Genomic DNA, 19,838 nt, shown 5'->3' with positions numbered 1-19,838 from the left:
CAAACTAATGTCCACTGTTTGATTTCTTGAATTGTTGTGACTTATTTGATAAGTATGCATTCATGCTTGCTTGTCCATTCATAATTAGTCGAAGGACTATTGATTGTGTGACATGATTAACGTATGTATGATTGTGTGGGGTGAGAGGGTTATCTACTCCTACTCATTGAGTTTGGCGCTCACCCCTGCCTCCTTATTTGTGAGGGATCTAAGCCTACAGTGCACCTAGGCGAATCCCACATCGGTTACGCACGAGGAATCTGTTCAGTACATAAGAGGGGTGGTCTCTGAACTGGTTAGCGCGCTTTTGGGTGCATGGATCTGTCTCCATGGCTCAAGGGACAAAGCCGTGAGGGTGACCTCGTACGGAAGGGCCCAAAGCGGACAATACTAACCAGGGCGGAGCCATGACATTTGGTATCAGAGCCGTTGCCTCGTCCCTTTGGCCGGTGGTGGGGCAAACCTCAGCGAGGACGCTGAGTCCCTACGGGGGGTGATCTAAGCCTACAGTGCACCTAGGCGAATCCCACATCGGTTACGCACGAGGAATCTGTTCAGTACATAAGAGGGGTGGTCTGTAAACTGGTTAGCGCGCTTTTGGGTGCATGGATCTGTCTCCATGGCTCAAGGGACAAAGCCGTGAGGGTGACCTCGTACGGAAGGGCCCAAAGCGGACAATACTAATCAGGGCGGAGCCATGACATTTGGTATTAGAGCCGTTGCCTCGTCCCTCTGGCCGGTGGTGGGGCAAACCTCAGCGAGGACGCTGAGTCCCTACGGGGGGTGACTGTGAGGGATCTAAGCCTACAGTGCACCTAGGCGAATCCCACATCGGTTACGCACGAGGAATCTGTTCAGTACATAAGAGGGGTGGTCTCTAAACTGGTTAGCGCGCTTTTGGGTGCATGGATCTGTCTCCATGGCTCAAGGGACAAAGCCGTGAGGGTGACCTCGTACGGAAGGGCCCAAAGCGGACAATACTAACCAGGGCGGAGCCATGACATTATTTTTCCAGATAATAGGAGGAAAGAAGAACCCTATGGATCTAGTTGATTTGAAAAACAAATAAAGAAAAATAATAATAGTTGTATTAAGCATATAAATGTAAAATATCATAAATTTTAGAGTTTCGCAACAATATTTCAAATGAGTTGTAATTAAATAATATAAGTTTATGTAGTAATTATATGACTTATATTTTTGATACGTCTGTAGACTATTAGATTGGGCTTTGATTATGAGAATATAGTTATTAGGCCTGAGGCTACCACTGTGAACAGAATATGGGATTAGTCCAACTCTTGAAAATGGATCGTGACAGTTACATTGAAAAATATCATTTATTACTTTTTAAAATACTCATAACGACTTATATTTTGTAATAAAATAATTACCATAAAACGATTTATATTTTGGGATAAATGGAGTATTATAAATGCATTAAATAAAAGATTTTTTTGACTTGAATTAAAAATTATTATTCATAAATGTCACAACCCAAAATTATAGGCCGGACCGACACTAGGATCTAGGTACCCTTAAGGCCCTGAGGCCCGTAGTAAGCCTAAACTACAAAGTCCATACACGCCAAATAAAATCCTAGGAGCAGTAAGCCCATATATATATATATATATATATATATATATATATATATATAATAATCACATGATCCTAGTCTAATCTCAAACATCTCAATACACAGTTCACGCTTATGTGTAATACACCTCATTCATAATATAGGCTACCAGTTCATGCATGCATCTAAATAAATGATTAAGACATTTGTAAGTCCATAGAATAGTATACCCATTTTACTACACGATTAGAGGTATATAAATCCTACAACTGCGGAGTGCAATAATAACTAGAAGTAGCAAAGTTCTTATACATAACAATACATAAATTAGTTAATTACAGAAATTAGGAATTTACTTATATAGCTCTGCGAAGAAGGTTGCAGAACTTTAAACGACTCGACAGAAATCCTACAGGAATCCTACTTCCTGAAAAGTTAAAAAATGAAGAGTGAGTTTTACAACTCAGTGAATAATAACAAATAATGCATACACAAGCATTCATGCGAAATGCAACCTTTTTACACTAAAATAAACACGCAACCAATCAAGCATATTGCACAATTTCAACACCCATAAGTAATTACACCTTCAAATAATCAAACAAGTGGAAGTTGGTCAGTGGCGTCGCCGAACCCCTCGACGAGCCATCCTCACCCATGGCTCGCCCTATCAAACGTGTGCACCAGGGAACCGGTCCCCCATATATGGCCAACCAATTTAATCCTCACTTGAACAGCCCTCTCTTTTTTTTATATATTTTCTTTTCTTTTTCATACCAACAGGCGGTCACCCTGTGGTTTTTTCATATCATATATCATTAGATGCACATGGGGGCGTCGATCTCCCCATACATGGCCGATAGTATCAAAGACCACCCTCACAAACCCGTGGTGACCCACCTCATTCCAATTCCACACAAATAAGGCACAGTAAGTTCACAGCACAAGTAATCAAACAAATTATTCAACATAATGCAACACACCAATCCTTAATGCGGAAACGTAAAAGTATAATTATATAATTAATAATAACATAATATAATTATTATATAAATAAATATAATATATATACATATATAATAATATGATAATATAAAAATGAATGTTAAGTTATCATCTATATATATTTCTTTATAAAGTAAGTGACATGTGTATGCAATGGTGATATCTTCTATCTATTATTACTCATAGTGGTAGAGAAAGGAAGAAGCTCTAACTCGAACTTTGACTCGGGGCAGTAGGCGAGCTTATACGATTTAAAGAATTTAAGAATACAAGGAAGAATTGCATGAGACAAAGAATTAATTTTAAGTAAAGAATTAGGGAATTAATCTAATAAATTATCTTCCTATCTAATTGCTATAACTAGACTAGATTCTGCCGAAATTTCGGTAGCATCTCTCCTAAAAATTGAACCATCAACTTGTTTAAATATCAACAATTTCATTAAATATTCATCTAGTCGACACAACCCATCCATCTAGCAATCAATCAAATCAAATTATTTTTCCCTTCCTCCAACAAAGTAACAAAATAGTCCTTTAACCATCTATACAAATCAGTTGCTACTAATACAAAAACATTCATAGCTTAACTAAGATTAAACAAATAAATAATAATTATGCGACCGAGTGAAAATGGTTACTTGTTTATCCTCCAAGTCCTACTATTTTAAACTTTCCAATCATATACCTTTAATAATCATACAAAGTTATAGCTCATATTTTCTTTATAAACATTAACTAAGATCTTAATTAACAACTAAATAATCTATGAATCGCTATCCTCACCAAGCATAACCAAATATGAATATTTAATTAACCAATTGTTAGCAAGAATTTAATTTATAAACTCAATACACTATAACTTTTCCTTTTTCATTAAACAAAACTTAATCAAAATAACTAAGTTACCTGTTGCCACAGTAATAAATAAAAATTCCTATTGTTACTTCATTTGATCACTAGAGCTTTTATATGACAACCATAAAAAATACGCTTCTACTATCATATATGAACTTAATTAAATCAAAACTATAATTTCTCTAATCGGAAGCTACTGCCATTAATCAAATTCTTAGCTTCTGAATGGAAGTTGCCTCAAGCACACCAAATCAGCCACAAAATCAGAAAATTCATGAATAATAAGCTAAAAAGGGTCCAAAATCAGTTTACCTAGTTGAAAATTATGTGGGAAGTTGGTTATTTTCCGGTTAAATTAACCGGAAATAGCTTCAACACTCAAGGTTGACTCTGCCGGAGGTGGCTTAGCCGGAGCCAAGGAAAACGGTGGCCAATGGACTTGCTGGAGACGTTGGAAGGTGCAACCAGCCGATCCTTGACAAGTTTCGCCGGGAAAAGCAAAGAAGATCGGCGAGTCGACTGTCCCGATCGCAAAAGATCGCAACTTGCAGCTCCTTAGTTTGTTGCGCCAGCCTGGACGGGAAGGAGAGAGAGCGGCGAGAAAGAGAGCTAGAGCTTCACCGTCGACTAGAGAGAGGCCGGAGTTGGCTGCTTGCACTGGAGTCGCCGAAAAAATGGAGCTGGAGAGGCGAAGCGATTTCCCGATTAGCAAAGTTGCAGGCTTCGTGCGACAGCTGCGCTAGCCGCTAGCCCGAGATAACAGAGGAGAGGGAGAGAGAGAGCGGCAAGGGAACGGCGGCGGGAGGCGGTGGGATGGCGCTGGCTTCAGGTGACCGGAAAAGCGAAAGGGAGAGGGGGAGGGGTGGAGGTTGCCGCTAATAGGAGAAGAAACTCTTAGGGAGTTTGGTTTAGGTTTTTAGGAAATGGTTTGGTTTGATTCAGAACTAGTTTGGTTCGATTCAGGATCTTTGCTTGGGTTTCCTTTCGGTTTGTTAGCTTTTCAATTGGTTTAATTAACTCTTTCGGTTTCATTTAACTATATAAAATGTATAATTTCATTTAATTGATTAAATAAATCCATAGGGTGTTAATTTATTAAAATTTTGAACGTAATAAGTTCTATAATGCCATTCGCTAGGATTAACAATTAAATTTTTAAATGAAAAATTTTTGAAAATAAAATTCCGGGTCGTTTCACTAAATAATTAGATTTTAGAGTAATTTAACAAATAAGAACAAATGAAATTCAATTCTGAAAATATACCAAACAGCTAAAATGCTGAATTCAATTGAATTCTGCATTTTAAGTCCTATGAACCTAAACAGTGGAATTCATTTCAAATGAATTGAACTAAACACTACCTTAATGTATCAATGAGAAATTGATAATCCATTTTCATGATTGGGCCACATATTGAATTGAGAACTCAAAGTTGTGAGGTATTTGAATGCTTCATTGATGCATCTTTTATACTCTGATGCTGTGATGCCCATTTTTGGCAGATTTCTTATTGAATTTCAGTTCAGTGTTTTAAAATTAATTCTTGACCTTTTGAGAAATAAAAAGAAACACAGAAGACCCAATTGACCTCTTCTTCTCTATATGCACCACCTTTTTCTTGAATTCTTGTCTCTTCTTTCAAACTCTTCTGCTACCAACATAGCAATATCTGCCATAAGATATGAGAATATAACTTATGGTTTAGTTATTTGTTGTTAGGGATTAAAGGGTCTTGGCCCTCTCAATATAAAAAAAATTTAAAAAAAATCAATTTTTAGTGTTAAAAAAATTGAAAAAAATATTTTGGTTTGATCCCCTCATTAATCAAAATTATAGTTTGAACCCCCTAATTCTTTGGGCTGGTTCCACCCCTGTATTTTATAGAAATGATAATGTAGTTTATTTTATCATTATACTGTTTATATGTGGACTTTCATTTTATGTCTATTAATGCGAAACGAAGATGATGAAAATTAGTATGTCTTTGTTTTATACAATGTTAAGTGAAGAATTCTATGTCGTGTAAATAAATAAATGAACATGGAATATTATGGAGTTGAATTTGATATTCCTTTCATCCTGAAATATAAGTTATTTAAAGTTTTTATATAGGGATTAAGGATTTGTTTTTTTTTTTTTTGTACTGGGTTGAGGAAATAATTAATTTTTCTAAATTATAACATAAAAACTGTAATTTGACCAAAACATTCTTTATATCAAAATCAAAAGTAACTTGTAAAAATAATCATAGTATTTAATATAAATATTGATAAATTGAAAAAAAATCATTTATTATTTTTCTTTAAAATACTCAAAATGACTTATATTTTGGAACAAAACAGTCATCTTAAAACGACTTATATTTTTTCAGACAAAATGAGTAATATTTAAGTACATAGTTGCTTTAAATATTTTTATTAGAAAAGTATTATTTATCAAATTTAGTTTGTGTTATTTCAAATGAAAAAAATAATTAGAGCCTAACACAACTTTTACCGTAGCGGGTTAAAATATCTAAATACATCGTGTAAACTGCAGGCAAAACCACTGCATTAAATTTATGGCCCAATGCATAAATTCATCACTGTATTTTACGTAAAAAATTTTGTAGCGCCCTCAACTTTTACTTTGGCATATTAAATACTTCAAATTTTAAAATTGTATCAATTAAGTACTTCAACTTACAAAAATTTTTTTATTAAATGCTCAAAGTTCTAAAATTAAATCAATTAAACACTTATTAGATAACTGAAAATATGAAAAAACTATTATTACAAAGATTATATTAACCACATATTAAGTGAATATTTTACACATAAATACCAAAAACATCGAAAAAAATATTATTATTAGTATAGAGAGAATATAATATTAGCAAAATTCGTAACTTCATGGACATAATAAGTCACTTACAAAGTTTAGAGTGCCGTAAGATTTTTTTAATAAAATTCGGGGACATGTATATTCATTTTGGCCTTAAATTTATTGATAGACATTTTGACCCGCTATAGAAAAGTTGTATCAGGTATAAGATATGTCATTTAGGACACTCTATTTCAAAACAAGACCAGAAATTGCTAGATTGTTTTGGAATACTTCACCAAATCTATCCAATTTGCAACTGGACTCTTACAAAGGCAATTTTCTCTAATGAAGTAAAAAATAAAAAATAAAAAAGTCCTAACTCCCGAATACTGTACTTTCGAAATAGACTTAATATATTAGAATATCTTAAATTGTTTACAAATTTCACTTTATTTTAATTTTTTTTATCAATTTTACTCAAATTTGATATTTTATAATAATAGTAGCACCCTCAATTACAATTAAGAATGAAATTGCAAATAGAAAAATATTTCCATCATTTTGAGAATATCATGTGACATTTATAAAAATATAATTTTTTTTTAAAAAAATTTATTAAAATCTATCCAGTTAGTGTTGCATATATTAAATTTTAATTTTGAAATAAGTATGCTAGTTAATAATAATCTATGTTTCTTGTACTTCCTAAAGAGTTAGGAAGCATGACATAAAAATTAATTTAACAAAATGTAATTTTTTCAATTACATGTTTTGTTTCCATATTATCTATATTTTAAGGATAAAAACTCTAATATTAAATTTTTTTTTAGATTGAAAATATAGTCAAGTTACTATTCATTTAATATAAAATAAATAAATAACTTTTTAGTATTTTAATTTCACACGTCTCAACTATCATATTTCTAAATCTATAAATAATTTAATATGCAAAAGGCATTTAAAACCTTTTTTTTAATTAATTTTTAAAAAATGATGGAAGTACCTTTTTATTTGCATTCTCATCCTTAATTGCAATTAATGGTGTTATCGCTACAAAATGTCGAAATTAGGATAAAATTAACAAAAAAGTTAAAATACATTAAAACTGCAAATTCAGAGTATTCTTATACATTATGCCTTTCAAAGTATTTATCGAAAAACTGTAATGTTAAATTTGTACAGCCAATCTTATTGGTGGTTTCTTAGCAATCTTACAATTTCCTTTTCTCTTAACAAAAACATAAACAAAATAAAAAATAATTTGTTTAAGAAACCACCAATTTTGTTGGTAGTTTCTTAGTAATTTTACTCTTTGCTTTTTATTAACTAAAAGTAAAAAATAATTTGCTTAAGTAACATTTTCTCTTCCCTTTCTCTATAACTTCCATGGTAGCTAAGAAAATCTTGCACAACCAGAGCTCTACTCACCCACTTACCTATTGGTGGACAAGTAAGCTTCCATTAACGCAAAGCCATATCATAAGTTGTTGGTTCCACTTTGTCCAGCACCCTCCAAGCACTTATAGAACCACTCACCTAATATTTACCTAACTAAATAAAGGCATAATATAATGTTTTGCAATCAGACTTTAGGTTTTATTGCGATATTATTCCGATTTGATTTTTATGTCGGAACTTTGCAATTCACTCTAATTTGACATTTATATCAATTTTATTCTGATCTCTGACATTTTGTTGCAGTAGGACCCTAAATTATAATTAGGACTTAATTGTAAATGAAAAATAGATTTACTATTGACCTTGGCTTGGATTAACTTAATACATTTATGTCGGTGAAGGAGTTTGGATTAATAGTAAGGACTATCTCTATTATTATTTTTAATATTTTTAAATTTTTTCTTCAATTGAAATAAATAATATTTAAAAATTAATTTTTTTGATACATGAATACTTTTTTTTAAAAAAAATTATAATATCTTATATTTTATTTTGATAAAAAAAGTGTTACAATTTCTAATAGTTTATGAGTCATAAATTGATAGCAGCTTTGTTTTAGATTTTATAATTATTTTAAAATTTATATTAAAATAAAATCATAATAATAATTATATTCTAATTTTTTCAAAAAAAAATTTATGTATCAAATAATTAATTTTTAATATTACTTATTATCAATAAAAGAAAGAATTTAAAATATTAAAAATAATAATAGAGATTGTCCTTACTATTAACTCAAACTTCCTCATTCACATAATGTATTAAGTTAATCTAAGCCCAAGGTCAAGAATAAACTTATTTTTTATTTACAATTTAAGTCTTAATTATAATTTAGGGTTCTATTGCAACAAAATGTTAAAGTTCAGAGTGAAATTAGAGTGAAATTGTAATAAAAAATTAAAGTTCATGATGAAATTGGCATAAATATTAAATCAGAGTGAAATACAATAAAACTTAAAGTTGAAGGTGAAAGAATATATTTGTGCTACTAAATAAATTAATATTGTGTTTCTTACAAAATGATATTTAATAAATTAATATTGTATTTCTTAAAGCACCGACCAATCCATTCACAAAGCCACTTTGGCAATATTGTGCAAAAGCCCCGCTAAACTAGCTAATCCTTCCAATCATCAACCCTCGGGCTTGATTCTCAGTCTCTATCGAGCAAAAATGAAAATCTAACTAAAATTGGATTGTGGGACCCAGAGTTTATGTTTTTTTAATTGCAAAGTGGAATTTGTGATACAATTTCTCTAAAAATTAACTTTAGTCCAATTTGACTTTTCAACTTTTTTTAAGTAAATTTTTTTTATAATTTTCACTAATAAAAATTACTTAAAATTTTAAAATTACAAAATTATATAATAATAATTTTAAAAAATTTACAGTATTTGATTTCAAAATAATTTAACAAATATTTGATTTTAAAAAAATTATAGAATTAGAAAAATATTTGATTATATTGAGATATTGAGATATTCATTTATAAAAATATTTATTTTTTGTTTGATTATTTATTTTAATTATATTTTTATTTAGATAAAATATATAATTACATTTTAATCATCTTTTATTTAAATCAAATAATTTATTTTTTGGGATAAAAAACGGCATCTTGTACTTTTGGTGCAACTTTAAGGCATAAATATACAAAAAAGTTAATTTTTTTAAAAAAAATTATATATTGTGTCCAAGTTCAGAAAGCAAATTAAGCCTTATTTCTTGCAAATATTAATCAGAAATTGTATTTAAGGTGCAACTGCATATAAAGTTATAAATAATGATATCATTCATCCAAATGTTAAATTAGATTAAAACTGCAATTGCTAGAAAAAAGTCGAGGTAAAATAGTATATCAAGCCAATCAAATAATATATATTACTCTTCAGTGGTTATATAATTGATTTTGGAAGGTTGTTATTCTACCATGGATGTTTTTGACAACTGAACTTTAATGAAATGATATGAAGTTTAAAAAAGAGTGTGCATGTAACTATTCATATATAAGGTTTAGGTAAATTTAAAAAAAAAAAAAAAAAGATTGTAAAAATGACAAAAAAAAGGATGAAATAGTAATAATATTTTAAAAAATGCTTTATGGATCACCGTTCATACATCAGGTGTATGCAAATTTTATCACAACAATTATATATGTTTGAGACCTTTAAAATGGGGTTTTCTGGCAACTGAAAGCAATTATCAGAAAGTTAAAAACTATAAATAATGGAAATTTTTGGTTATACCACCAAATTAGCCTGCTAATCTTAAATAAGGCTAATAGACAGATATGCCAATTGATACTGCATACTCACACTTTCTCAGGACATCCAAAGGAAATTGACTTGAATGTGAAAGTGAAATAACTTTCTTACCCTTTCCACCATGTTAAATTAACCCATCAACTAATGACTTGCTGTTAAAACAATTCAATTTTCCATTACCCTCTCCATTGCTGCCTTTTAGCTGTTTATCCATTTCCTTCATTTCTTGAATCTCCTCTAATCTCTGACGCAGCCAGCCAACTTCCAGTCTCAATGATTCAAGATCTCGTACGCTATTTAACAAGGTCTCTTGTTGGTTTTCAGTTAGATTTTTTAGCTTTGCTGCTTGTAGTTTCTGGCTGATGTCACAAACAATCTCCAGGAGGGAGGAACGGCATTGGACAGAACGCAAGGAGCAATTGGCAGCAATATCACCGTATTTGGAAAGAATAGCTTCAAGAACAGGCTCAAATTCTCCCTTAACTCTATACTTCTTTTCCTTCAGTGAAATTGATTGATCTTTAGGTGACTCAGCTTCTTTTTTAATTTCAAAGGCATTATCATCAACCTTCTGTTCCAGGCTTTTATTGTCATCTGATTTGATCTCAGGTTTTTGCAATTTTGCTTCTGATTTCTGATGTAGGAAAAATCAAGTCACTATTTACAAGTATATGATAAAATTAGATCTTAAAAGAGAAAGAATTCACTATTTACCTTGTCTTCCAAGAACTTGACAAGTCCTTCTAATGAAGTCTTTGGATCTCTATTCTTCATTAGCTCACCTGCGACATCAGCAGGGCTAACTTGAACTTCTTTAATAAGCTTTTCAATGGAAGTAAACAGATGATGATCCCAAATATCCAAATAATTTGCCGCTAACTGCTTGAAGGTAGAGAATGTGCAATAAGATAGGTATATGTGCATGTCCATACGACCAGCTCTGAGCAATGCAGGATCGATCCTATCTTTGTAGTTAGTAGTGAAAACTATAATCCTTTCATCTCCACAGCAGGACAGTAAGCCATCTATGGCATTAAGAAGTCCAGACAGTGTTACCTTTACAGAAAACAAGAAGTTAAAACTGAGAAGAAAATAAAGAAAATGAGCAAATTAGTAGATAAACAGAGAACAAACCTGAGGCCTTGAAGATTGGGTATTATTATGTTCATGATGATCTCCAGCTTGACGATTCTGAAGCATGATAGAGCAATCAATATCCTCCACAACAAGAATTGACCGATTGGACATATGAAGCAATAAATTCTCAAGACAAGAATCAGAATTCACACCAGATAAATTCAAATTATAAATATCATAATTAAGATAATTAGCCATAGCAGCAATTAAACTTGATTTCCCAGTTCCAGGAGGGCCATACAGCAAATACCCTCTTTTCCATACTTTACCAATCTTCTTATAATACTCTTTCCCTCTAATAAAGCCATTTATGTCTTCTATAACCTTTGCTTTCAAATCACCATCCATGGCTAGTGTTTCAAATGTCATAGGATGATCTAAATTTAATCCTTTAGAACTCCAACCATCTCTACCACCACGATTAGTGTAAAACTTAACCATCCTATTCTGATCTTTAATTCTCTTAGCCATGTCAAGAATGTAAGGAAAGTACTTGTTCTTAACCAAATCAGTATATCTTTTATGAAACCTGAGCTCATACCATCTCAATTCATAATGAAGTGTAGCATTGAAATCAGTATAAAATCCCCATTTCATTTGAATTCCGTGAAATACATCAACTATCTCTGAGTTTCTGTCTAACCCATATGTTAGAATTTTCATGCTTTCGTTTTTGCCTACTGTTAGGCGGCGCGGCAATGAAGAGTAATAGGAAGAGGATGTGGAGGAGAAAGCATTGCTGCCAAGATATGCAACCAAAGCATTAAAGAGGTGGTTTGTCAAGCCTTCATGTGTTTCTTTGACGACTATAGTGAGCTCTGATGAGAACCGGCGACTGAATTCCCATATGTAACTGCGGATTTCTTGTGGGATGAATTCATTGAATGAGCTACGAATGATTGCAATTGAAGCTAGTGTTGATAAACTTGCTCCCATGGCTTTTTTTTTTTTATATCTTTTGCTATCTCTATTATTGCTCTCGTATATGCATGCCAGTTTATATAAGCGCGGAAAAGAAAATTTGACGCTTTTTCACCAGTTTCGTATAGTATTGATTACTTGATCTAATTCGTACTATATATGTATTTTTTAAAAAAATTTATTTTAGTCAACGGTTACATATAGCCGTTTTTCTTTTTGAAAATAATTTATTTTACTCAATTGGTATGGATAGTTTTTTTTTTTTTTTTTTTTTATTGAGAGATTTGATGGCCAAAATAAAATTATTGACTGTACAACAAGATTAAAAACCTCCCACTTGTGGTCCAGAGTGCTCAACAAATGATTATGGATAGCTGATTCATCCACTTGATTTCCAGTACATAAAAAAAATAAAACAAATGTATGTTTTTTTTCTAGCTTATTTGATTCATTGTTTACTTACATATAACTTATAATTATAATTATATATAAAAGTAGGAATACGAAACGAAAATATTGGAATTGTCAAAAAAGGGCTTGGTTAAATTTCATAATGACAAATTGCCCTTTTAACTTCATTGGCTAAAAGATAAAATAGGAAATTTATTATTTAAAAGCTTTAGTTTAATTGGTTAGCTTAATTTCCCGTTCTATAATTATCATTTAAATAATTAATGCTGTATGGGAAATTATGAAATTTTTAGCTTAATATATGGTATTTTTAATTAGAAATGTTTTTTTTTTTCTGAAAATGTTAATTAGGACTTTGTTAAGCTTCTAGTTTAGTGATGACATTCTTCCTCTTAAATTAGGTTTTTAGTTATCTACATATAAATAAGATGTTTTTATTATTATTTTATTATCATAATTCAATGAATATGATAACTGAATGACCTCCCTTTCATTTTAGGTATATGTACATATATTTTTCATTTTTTTGTCTTACTTTAATCATTTTGATTAATGAGTTGTCTTTTAGTATACTGAATTTTGAATTTTAGTCCGAGTCTTACTCTCTCTGTTCAAAATATAAATCGTTTAAAATTTTTATATAAAAATTAAGAAAACAATTAATTCTCCTAAATTATAACAAACTCAAATTATTCTGTCTCAAAATCAATAGTTGCTTGCGAAATATTTATTATATTTAGTGTAAATAATGACAATATTAAAAAAAATATCATTTATTATTTCTTAAAATACACAAAACAACTTATATTTTGAAACAAAATAACAAACCACAAACAAGTTATATTTAACATTTTATGAAAAACTCATTTAACATCTAAAATAGCTATTATAAAAATTATGTTATAAAATACTGTAATTAATAGAAATATGATTTTAACTTAGTAAAAACATTGAAAGTTAACTCAAAAAGGATGGGTCGAGAAATTTGTCACTCTCGTATGCGCGAGGACGCATAGACACGTAACAAGAAAGTGATGAACATGAAAGTAAAATTGCCAAAAAAAAAGTTAGAAAAAAAAATTAAGAACATTTTGAATTGAGTTAAATTAAATAGAATTTTTTATTAAAATAAATAAATTTAATATGTAAATGGCAAGTGAAGTGCTCCATCCATTTTTAGTAAACTTTTAATATAGGAGTATTGTGGATTTCCACGTACGGTTCCACAAACTTGGAAAAGTAATTAAAAAAATAAAAATAAAAGAAGAAAGAGGAGTTGCTGTGCGGCTGATGGAAGTCCACACAGACATTGGGTGGAGAGTGGAGTCTACACGACTCGTGCATAGCAAGAAAAACATAAATTGCTTTGTCGGCCAATCAATACAAGAACTAGAAGAGCTTTGTGCCTTTCTATTCAATGATTATATTTATACAGTGAAATAAAGTTTAATTTATCTCCATCTGGAGAGGAATATTAAGAGTTCGTTAGATAAAATTAACTATATGGACGGTAAAATTAGTTATTTTAATACCTGTTAGTTATTTTAATAGAATTAAATTATTAGCTGTTTAAATATTTTTTAATGAAATGCTAAAAAATAAATATTATATGAGTTAGCTTTTGACAAAACACTACCATTATATCTAAAAATTAATCCAAACGTTATGTTATCGAGTAGTATTTTAAATAGAGTGTAATATTTTGACTAATCAAAATGCTAAAAGCTATTTAAAAATCTGTTGCCCAACACGGCCTAAATTTATTCAAAAAGATCAAAATTTTTGGTAAAATTTGCTATCTGAATTTATATCAAAGAAATAAAAATTTAATCTTGATAAAATTAATTTTTAATTAATAAAAATTTTGAAAGTTTAAAATGAGCAAAGAAAAAACTATTTGGAAATATAAAATAGTTATAAAAAATTATAATGTCTTGTTTTTGATTTAAAAAAATAATTAAATAAAATATTTGATTTAAAATTATTGATTTAGAAAAAAACTTGATTTTATGAATACTTGATTCAAAAATTATTTATTATTTTTTGTTTTAATTATTTATCAATTATGTTTAATTTAAATTAAATATTTTATTCTTTTTTTATTATATTTTGATTTATATTAAATATTTGTTTTCTTTTGAACGAAAAATTGGAACTCTATTTAAAATATTATTTCTAAATTTATGGGCAAACTGATTTTATTCTACGTATATTCAGCAAGCACCATTAAGTTAAGTTGGGTTGAAAGCTTGTCCCATTCAAATATGGTTAGCTGAGCTGTCATGTCCATTATCTTCAAGTTTGATAGCCACACACGGTGACAAGATGCTAGACGTGACCAAAAATCTGGGACTTCGTTTGTTTGATTCAAATACATAATTTAATTTACTTTAAAAAGCCTTTTTTAAGAAAAAGACGTGCATGAGATGTCCAAAAATTTAGATTAATTTAACGTATACATGCCAAGTGATTTTAATTTGAAATTGAAATTCGATAAATTTTTTATATTATTTAATTTTATAATTTCGAAACAATAATAATAACAATAATGAGTAAATATATAATGTAATTTCTGAATGAAAAATAATTATTTAGTCTTCTGCTATCTTTTGTGCATCGCTATTGAATTACAAGCACTAAAAATGGCAAGGCAAAATTAAAATTAGGTTAAATATTTTCAGATCATTGAATTATGATCAAATTAACATTTAAGTCCCTTAACATTTAATTGATTAATTTGAAAGACTTAAATAATGTTGTCATTACACTGTAAAGTCCTTTTATCCAATTTCCTATATTTTCCGTTTATATGGAGTGAAAAACGAATAATTACTCAAATATTGAATGATCTAAGTATTAACAAATTTTCACACAATTTTTATTAGTAAACAAATTTTTATTTATTTTTTTTTTTTTGAAAGAGAAACAAATTTTTATATTTTCACACAACTTTCCCTAAGAAGGACCAAAAAAAAAAAAAATTTCCCACCACAGGTCAGAGCATAAACCCTTTTTTTTTTTTTTTGCAACCTTTTACATTTTCTTCGTTCCAACAAAGCATTTACAACCTTATTTTAATATTGAAATGTAATTTAATGGATATATTGATAGTAGAGGAGAAATAAATGAGATATTTATAGGTAAATTAGAAAAACAAAAAGGCAAAAAAAAAAAAAAAAATGATTAAACCACTTTCTTAATTTGTAAAAATTTAGTTACTCCTATATAAAAAGAATGGAGGGAGTAATAAAGAAATTATCTCTATTTTCCTGAAAAAAGAAGTTATCTTTGAAAATAAAGTTTATTTCTATGTTTGTAAAAGTTAAGGTCATATTTGATAAACTACAATGAAGCATGTAATGGAATAATAATTATATAACATGGTTGATCATATTATTCAGTTAAACTTTTTTATATACTATAATATAATAGAGATTCCACTTGTAATCTTTATTATTTAAATTAATATAATATTCATTGGGTTAATTTCACTGGTGGTTCCTCAATTTAGGGTCTCTGCACTTAATTGTACCTACACTTCAATTTGTAACTTAAAAATATTTCAACTTTAATTTTGTAACAATAAAAGTACCTTTGACCATTTTAATTAATTTTTCGGTACTGGATTGCCAAGTCGTATGACACGTGGCATAGAAAAAATTAACACACTGTCTAGGTGACATTTTTTTAAAAAAAATACTTTTAAGCAATAAAAAAGTTAAACCAAAACAATTAATTAACTTTTTTATATTAAAAAAACTCCTTAGTTTGGCAGTTGACACCTTAAGCCTGCAATGTAGATTTCCTTGGAATTTTATCAAAAAAAAAAAATAACAGTAGATCAAACTGTTAACCGAAGACAAAAAAAAAAAAAAAAAAAAAAAAAAAGCAAACTATTTATCAATTAATGATGGTTTAAGTTTTTATTATTTAAATATATTTTTAAAACAAAAAGATATAATATGCCATCTAGACAGTTTTAATTTTTTATATGCCACTTGGCAATCCGGTGCCGAAAACTTAATTAAAATGGTCAAAGGTATTTTTAGTATTACAAATTCAAAGTCGAAGTATTTTTAAATTACAAATTAAAATGTAGGTACAGTTAAATAGAGATACGCTAAATTGAGATACTACCAGTGAAATTAACCCGATATTCATTGCATCTAAAAACTTGTGTAAAGCCCGTTACATTTCTCAAAAGCCCAAATCAAGTTTCCTACTCTCTTACCGTTCATCATCAACATCGCAACAAAACTGAATCCTAACGAGCCAGCTCTTGTCAGCTACTAACAGTGGCTCCGCATCATCGCTGGTGATTTTCTTCCTTGTCACCATTTGTGTCTTCTCTGTCGTCATCCTTTCTGTAACTTTCTCTAAATTGGATTTATTTTTCAGAATTGCTTCCTTCTTTGCCTACTCATACTAGTAATTTTAGTTGTACAGTCTTGGACTTGAGCTATGTTCTGGTTTGATGATTTTTTTTTATCTAAATTTGTTTTGGTAATGAGTTCTGGTGATTGGCTATGAATAAATTGTTGTGCGCTCAAGTGGGATCCACATATTTGTCATCGGTGTGGCAATGCACACTCAGTGGGACCCACACACGTGATGAGAAAAAAAAAATTAAGGGAAAGTTGGCATGCAACTTTGACAAAATGGAGAGCTATACACGGCTCTCTCGTCTTCCTCTCTTATAAATAGGAGAGGATTTGATTCAGTTTATACACACCAACAAGAGAGTAAAATCTCATATTTAGAGAGTTTTCAGCTTTAAGAAAGAGTTTTTAAAATTAAGGATCTAGAAAAATAGTGAAGATTATTGGGATGTTTTTTGGGAAACAATTTTTGAGTGCCACTATTTTTGTATTACTATTTTTGTATTACTCTCTTTGTAAGTCTACTATTTTTAATAGTGGAAGAAATATTTTGGTCCCATGGACGTAGTCCTACATGGACGTAGTCCTAAACAGTTAAGGGTGAACCACATAAATTTCTGTGTCACTATTTCTATTTTTCCGCAGCGTAATTATTCTCGTAGCTTTATTGCCGGTACCTAACACAAATTACTTTGATAGTATGCTATGCATGTAACTAAGGAGAAACTTTGGTGCTGGTCAAGTTTATATAGGACCATTTGATAGTTACATGCATGTAACTAAGTTTATATAGGACCATTGAGTTCTGGTCAAGTTTTTCCTTTTAAGAAGAAAATCCTATTAATAAGACTTTTAATTTTTTCTGGAATTTTTAGTTTAATTTTTTTTAAATAGTATAATTTGATGCTGTGATACATTAGCACTAGTATAATTTGATGCAGACATCTGCCCTGTTTTTTCAAACAAAGGATGAAACTCCTTGTCCAATAAAGAGACAACACCAAAGCATTCATAAAATTATCTGTGCATTTTATTTTTGGTCTCTGATTCTCCTCTGGCTTGCCTGAATACCTTAGAGGCGTGGTACGATGCTCTTTTAGTCCTTTTTTAGTCCTATAATATATACGCATCAATACAGTAGTAATGGTATATGACATTCAAGAGTATAACCTAGATTATTTGATAAATACACTTTGATGGGTTTGCTTCTATTCTGCATTTGAGGGTGTTGTGATTTATTTGCAGAAACCATATGGATTAGGGAGACAACTGATGTTTCATTGTTTATTTTGATAGATACACTGACGTTTCATTGTTTCTATGGTTGCTTTTATGCGTTCTTTTGACTGCCATTATCTTAAAGTTTCTCATAGTTTTCTATTTTCTAATAGAAGTTCTCTTGCTATATTATTTTTTTTGCTTCGTAGATGGATGACAAATCCATTCGCGCTGCTTGTATTGGTGCAACTGCAAGTATTACAGCAGTAAGTGGCGCGATAATATCAAAATATGAACAAGAATCCCATATACCTAGAGGAATACGTTTTAATGTCGTTTCCGAGAGAAAATATTAGAAATATTCTAATATTTGTAATTGGATTTATGTTTTAAGTATTGTATGAACTTTGGTTTGAACTTTATGAAATTACAGTAAAATATTAGAAATATTTTTTATTATGATATCCACCTTTTATTTTTCTTTATGAATTTGCATATATTTATTAGATTTATGTGAAATATAATAGTTGCAATTGCATTATTTATATGATGGAAAATTAAATTTTTTAATGTTGTACCAAACGCTAGAAAATATTTTCCAAATAGTATTAGAAATTTGATGATTATGGTGTTAACAGCAACTCAAAAATCCAAGTCCACATGCGTGAAAAGCCTAAAAGTGAGGCCCATATGCGATATGGCTTTACATACTATATTCGACCCAATATTACAAATATCCAATATTTTAGGCAGAATATATTTTCTAAACTGATGAAATTAAATATTTTTATTGAAGCGAAAGTATTTTTGACCATACATTTGAAAAAATAATAATAAAGTCAAAACACTTTTTAAAAAATCCTTAGTTTTATTTATTTAATTCATAAGTAAGACCATGAATCAGGCTTAAATAAGTATTTTTCTCCGTGGCATGTCTCTAAATGGAAAATACTTGCTAAACCAGATTCATATTCGTCTGTAAATATCATATAACCTGTGATGCAGCTAGCTGATTTCCAATTTCACTGATTCAAGATTCCTGACTACATCCGGTGTGCTAGTTTAATAAAAAAGATCTATTTGGAACTTCATTGGGCCATCTTAATTTATATTGCCCCGACTAAAAAGTGAACACATCAAATTAATAAAGGAAGAGTATTCTTTTCTCAAATCATATAATTTGCATTTCATCATATTTATAATCTATCCTTTTTTTTTCAGGAAAATCGAATTGATATTAATTCATTGAAAAATCTGAAACAGAGATAGAAAAAATATTGTTTGTAACATAACTCTACACCTTTAAACCAGCGTCAAAATAAGTCACACGAGCTAAAGCATGAGCAGTTTTATTTGCTTGTTTAAAATAATTTATAAACTATCTAATCTATCTATAACATATATAAATGAAGGAACGAGAGAAAAATGATGGGATTGTTAGATTTATCCATAGTGATATTAAAAACATTCTAAAACATCCTTAGCAATAGCCAATTAAATTTAATTGAGAAATCCTGATATATCTTAGCCATGGCCATGGATATTTTTTTTTTTTTTTTTTATATTTCCAGGAGATGTCTAGATCCGTGTTAATTATTACGGCCCACAATAAATCTGATTAATTCCCTCTTATCTTCAGAGGCAAAGAAGCTGGCCTAAGAAGAGTTTACGTTAAGGAGGATTGACCCATGACCAAAGATTTTTATAAACAGATAATTTTTCTTTTTAAGCCATGCAATTTGCTTTTGATCATATAAGCAATAACAGCCTAAACGTGAGGCCCAGAAGCAATATGGCCATGTACTC

The 19,838-nt window shown here is 29.8% G+C and overlaps 1 protein-coding gene and 1 long non-coding RNA gene across 2 annotated transcripts; both read right to left on the bottom strand.

The window, feature by feature from the left end:
• Positions 1–1,781: 1,781 nt before the first annotated feature.
• On the bottom strand, positions 1,782–4,333 carry LOC110008871 (uncharacterized). Its single transcript, XR_002283667.3, has 2 exons — positions 3,751–4,333; positions 1,782–2,003 (listed from the first exon to the last, which is right to left on the bottom strand). It is a non-coding gene; the product is annotated as an uncharacterized LOC110008871 (long non-coding RNA).
• A 5,422-nt stretch (positions 4,334–9,755) lies between these two features.
• On the bottom strand, positions 9,756–12,087 carry LOC105628807 (AAA-ATPase At3g50940). The gene is made up of 3 exons (XM_089720034.1): positions 11,101–12,087; positions 10,681–11,022; positions 9,756–10,600 (listed from the first exon to the last, which is right to left on the bottom strand). Exons 1-3 carry the CDS (start codon positions 12,037–12,039, stop codon positions 10,091–10,093), a joined length of 1,791 nt encoding a protein of 596 aa, XP_089576160.1. The 5' UTR covers positions 12,040–12,087; the 3' UTR covers positions 9,756–10,090.
• Between the last annotated feature and the right edge of the window lie 7,751 nt (positions 12,088–19,838).

This window comes from Jatropha curcas, chromosome 4 (genome assembly GCF_041381405.1).
Source record: "Jatropha curcas cultivar XTBG-Jc1 chromosome 4, XTBG_Jcur_1.0, whole genome shotgun sequence".
In the NCBI taxonomy this organism is placed as follows: Eukaryota; Viridiplantae; Streptophyta; class Magnoliopsida; order Malpighiales; family Euphorbiaceae; genus Jatropha; species Jatropha curcas.
Note: the sequence above shows the minus strand (reverse complement) of the source record. Positions and strands in the feature narration are given on the sequence as shown.

Excerpts from the sequence above, each read along its gene's own strand:
- LOC105628807 (XM_089720034.1), bottom strand. The coding sequence starts at position 12,039 with ATGGGAGCAAGTTTATCAACACTAGCTTCAATTGCAATCATTCGTAGC. Across the intron at positions 11,023-11,100 it reads CCCAATCTTCAAGGCCTCAG|GTAACACTGTCTGGACTTCT; the intron begins GTTTGTTCTCTG and ends TTTTCTGTAAAG. Across the intron at positions 10,601-10,680 it reads TCAAGTTCTTGGAAGACAAG|AAATCAGAAGCAAAATTGCA; the intron begins GTAAATAGTGAA and ends TTCCTACATCAG.